The sequence below is a fragment of the Octodon degus genome, unplaced genomic scaffold (genome assembly GCF_000260255.1).
Source record: "Octodon degus isolate 3935 unplaced genomic scaffold, OctDeg1.0 scaffold00019, whole genome shotgun sequence".
In the NCBI taxonomy this organism is placed as follows: domain Eukaryota; kingdom Metazoa; phylum Chordata; class Mammalia; order Rodentia; family Octodontidae; genus Octodon; species Octodon degus.
Window position 1 is genome coordinate 2,926,737 of NW_004524595.1, and position 4,680 is coordinate 2,931,416.

General features: G+C 37.8%; 1 protein-coding gene across 1 annotated transcript in view; it reads right to left on the reverse strand.

The window, feature by feature from the left end:
• Positions 1-4,680, reverse strand: part of Clip4 (CAP-Gly domain containing linker protein family member 4) — a 116,849-nt gene that overhangs the window by 81,601 nt on the left and 30,568 nt on the right. The window contains exons 3-4 of the mRNA XM_023711105.1: positions 839-855; positions 477-504 (exon numbers count right to left, since the gene is read on the reverse strand). Of these exons, the coding sequence (XP_023566873.1) occupies positions 477-504; positions 839-855 (45 nt within the window). The remainder of the gene's footprint in view (positions 1-476; positions 505-838; positions 856-4,680) is intronic.

Here is a 4,680-nt window from a genome sequence, read left to right on the forward strand (position 1 = left end):
ATGATAAAATGTATTTTTCATTCCAACAGTAGATGTATTACATGTTTGTTATCACTGTGTTTAATTGTTTTCAATGTTAGAAAAGGAAATACAGCAGGAGCGAAAAAATAAACAAAATAATTAATAAAAATAAATGTACCAACCAATGTGTGATGCTCATTTTAAGAAAATTAAAGAGGAAGTGAGGTTCCTAAATGGAAGGAGAAGCATCACATCCCTGGACTGGAAGATAAACTGTTTAAAGCGGTCAATTCACTCAGGAACTAGGAACTTCAATACTAATCAGCACTTCGCTGGGAATTATTTGAACAGCATCCTCCATTCCTTTGTGTCTCAGCTTCTCCAACAGGAGCATGTGAAGCATCCAGAGATCGTGTTACAAAGTACATTCTGACCCAGTGAGTCTCAGGAGGAACCCGACACTGGGTTCCTAACAAGCGTCCACAGTGCCAAAGCTGCTGGAGCGAGGGCCACACCTGAGCAGTAAAGATCTAAAAAGTAAACCTAAGAAAAATATAGAAGAATTCTTGATCTAGAAGGCCGGTGAGTTAGCTCACCAGACTAAACACCTGCTTAGGCAAGCATAGGGACGGAGGTTCAATTCCCAGTTCCACATACCAGGCCGGCCCCACCCCTGGGCACGCAGTGCTTGAGTCCAGGCATGGTGATGCACGCCTATAATCCCAGCACTGGGGAGGCTGAAAACAGGAGGATCACTACCAGTCCAAGCTTGCATAGTGTGACCCTGTAGCAAATACATTTTATTTTTTAAATAAAGAATTCTAACCGGGGAGATGGCTCAGTGGAATAAGCGCTTCCCTGGCAAGCATGGGGGCCTGAGTTCAATCCCCGGTTCTGCAAAAATAAATAGATAGATAGATAGATAGATAGATAGATAGATAGATAGATAGATAGAATAAAAAAAAGAATTCTTGATCAAGGACAATAATGGGTGGGAGCTGGGAGAAGGATTTTAAAAATACTAAGTATATAATATTTTATAATTAAACACATCCAAAGTGAAAAATAGCACTTCTCCATTTGACTCAGTTTTGTCTCTACTATCCAAAGGAAAATACAATCAAAATTACAGAAAAATAACTTTAAATTAAAAGCTGGACTAACTGTAAAAAAAAAAAAAAGGACCACTCAGATCTTTTAAATTTTTTTCTGTTGGGTACCAAAAAGGTAGAGAGCTAGAAGGTAGAGCAGCCTAGCGTGCCACCGTGGGGTGGGACAGGAGCACAGTCTTTGCGCTCTTAGATACGTAGCCAATAGCTAACATAAAAGTTGGGTTTTTTCTCCAAAGGTGAATTAGAAATTAAAAGATCAAAACCTCCAAGCTCTGGCTCACCCTCCTGACTCCTTCTGGTTAAAAGTCTGTAACAAGAGGTTTTTCTGTCCTACCGAGTTTATTTCATGAAATGTCTATGTTAATCAGTCACCTTCAAAAAGCTCTAACTAGTCAATTTATAGTGAACCTACAGCAGATTATTATAGCTCTGGCTCAACTGGCCAGTCTTTCGAAGACTGCACTCAAATAATTGTTTCTGGGTCTGTGTTTTTGTTCATGTGATTAAGGTACCCAAAGCTGCTTTGTTAGAACTTTTGAACTCATGCAAATTTTATTTTTCCTTTTCTATTTTCCCCCTCTAGTTCTTTGGTCTACTACCAAAAAAAGTTATCTATGTTTTTAGAAAAAGCAGACACCACTAAGAAGTTAAAGGATAAGGATGAAGAAACTTCAAGTCACAAGGGACTTACAAACACAAGCCTTGGGAGTTTGAAAACGTAAAGGTTTAGATGACTGAAACTGTACATGTTTCTATATGTGAATCTTAAAGTATACAGCCTACTAGGCTGCCAAAACCTAAGTAGATACTTATGATATTAGCTCAAATGCTTGTGGTTCACACAGCTTAACAGCAGAATAAGGTAAATCAGTTAATAAGGACAAAGATATTTTAAAGATCAGTGACTTGTTTCCATCCAGACTGTTAGATAATACTAAGATAATGTCCAAAATCAGTTTTATAGAGGCAATGCTTATTACTGCCTGTGCGCAGTAACTTAAAGAGTTTTCCCGTGGTCAAAAGATAACGCATAAATAGTTTGAAGTGTTAACTGTGATGATGAGTCATCTAAAGCAGTTACTAAGGTAGCTAGGCAGGAACCCCTGTGAGCAAAACTTCTCTCCGTAGTTGAAAGAACAACTGCCTACACCACAGTTTCCCCAGCTTCTCTGTGGTGAGCGGCTTCTTCAGGCTTCCCAGGTACTACAGTGCCACACCCCATGGTGATTAAATAAAGTATTATGATACATTTGAGCTACTTTATAAGAAAAAATTCAAGTTCTCCATGTCTAAAGCAATAGGGTTTTCTGAGTAGGATGTTCCTGCTGAAATTTACATCTATTGGCTTTGATTAAATAAGCATTCTTTGCTATTCTATCAGTGAGACACAATTTCTATTGGGTAGTAAAGAAAAGATAACTATGTAACTTTCAGTATGTCCTTTAATATCTTGTAATTAAAGATAACTGACTGAAAAGTTTTTTATATTAAAATAAAAATGTAAACGTTCAGAAATAACAAAGCTTCACGGCTCCAGTATGATGATGTCATGATTCTGATGGCACTATCATTTGTCTATCTCAAGTTGTCTTTATAAAATGTTATAACTGTTATCTATCAATATTCAGGAAAGAATTCAACTTATAAGGCAACCACGACAGATAAGAAATAACAGTTCTTTGGTCAGAATATATATTTCAAGGTGATTTCTCTAAAATTAAGTTTAATGGTACCATTTAGGTATACACATTGCCCATATTCATATGAGGAATTTTTACCTGTACATGATAGATCTTGGTACCTTTCTCTCTATTTCCTTTAACCCTGATTTCCCTTGTTTACAAAACTTTGTTTCCAGTTTAGTCTTTTCTCATGTATTATTTTCCTTTTCTTCCTTCGTTCTTTTTTTCCTTCCTTCCTTCCCACCTCCTCTCTCCTTAGTTCTCCTTTTCTTTGGAACAATTTCTTCCAATTTTACAATATTCATTATATATTTTGATTTTTATTTATACTTTCAGTTTCTCACACCAGAGAGACAATAAAATATTAACATGTGTCAAATTAATTTCACTTAAGAGCATGGTATCCAGGTCCATCCACCCATAAGGAAAAACTTGAGGCATTTATAGGTAAATGGATGGACCTCGAGACCATACTCTTAAATTTTGTTAATCTATTCATTATTTGATTGGCATTTGGGTTTACAAGATTTAGCTATTATGAACTGTGCTGCTATAAACATCAGTTCACATGTATCACTGTGAAATGATGCTTTCAGTACTTTCAGAAGATACTAAAAAGGGAATATCTGGGACAAATGGGACGTCTAGTTTTAGGAGATTTTTTATTTTATTTTTTATTATTTTAATGAGAAAAAAAGATAAAATAGCAATAAAAGTTTCAAAACAGGTTAGTGGGATGGTTACAATGATTAATACATTGCACATTGTTGTCTTCACAGTAGTTATTCAGAGGACAAGATGCACACATGATGCATAAACAATATTAGTACAAACTTTTATTCTCAATGAACTAAGAGAAAGTAGGTGTATATCTATCCTAACTCTCTTGTGTATACATATATATTTTTTCTCTCTTTTTTTCCACAACAAGAGTCCTTTATTTGCACTTTTGTGAAGTTAGCAACACAGGACACCAAGTTGCCTAACAACTGATGGCTAACCTTAACCAGACAGGATGTTCATCTCAGAAGTGAGGTAGCTTGTCTGCTTTAGGCACTAGGCCTAGTCCCACCTACACATCGATTTCCTAGCTTTGTGGCTCCCAACATATCCCAATTTTTCATTTTGTTTTGTCAGAGATGGGTGTTCTACTGCAGTTAGAGAAGCTGTATTTGGAAAGGTCCTTAAAAGACCTAGTTTTAGGGGTATTTTGTGGTTTTTTTTAAAGAGCAGAATATTTATTGGGGGAAAGAAAACTTCTGTCTGAGAGAGGGACAAAAGGGGGACTCCAGAAGGTTGCCCCAGGAAGCTACCATTCCCAGGGATTTTTATAGAGTAAAACCATGCAGTAAGGCGGGTCTAAGGAGGAGAACATGGGAACGTGCTGAGGCGGGCATGAGGTGGGACAAAACTATGGTCAACCAGTAAGATTACAAGCATCAATGCTCAGGTCAAACTGATTAAATTCAGGACCAAGTAGGGAAACGCGTTACATACCAAGCAGGCACAGCTACAGAACAGGAGTTTATCAAGTAACCAGCCGGTAGTAGTCAGATTAGCGACTCCTCCCGGCTTCCTCAAGGTGATGATCAATCCTGGATGCTTATCTTTAGGGAGGTCAGCATTGTCTTGATCTTGGTCTTTAGGTCTGGCCCACAGCAGAAGCATCCATCTCTCTCACAGTTGCAAGGTATCTTGTCTTCCTTGAGGGTCTAGCCCTATCTGACTGCCTATAAGATTTTTATCTAATTCAGCTGCCTACAACACCAGGACCTCAGACATTGGAAAAAAGACCCTTGAAATCATCTAGCTCAACCCTCTGCTTTCTCACAGTGGGAAGCTTAAGACCTACAAAAAGAAAAGAACTACACCAAGGTCACACGCCAGGCCTAGTACTGTCCAAATGAAGTCTCACTGGAGTGGTC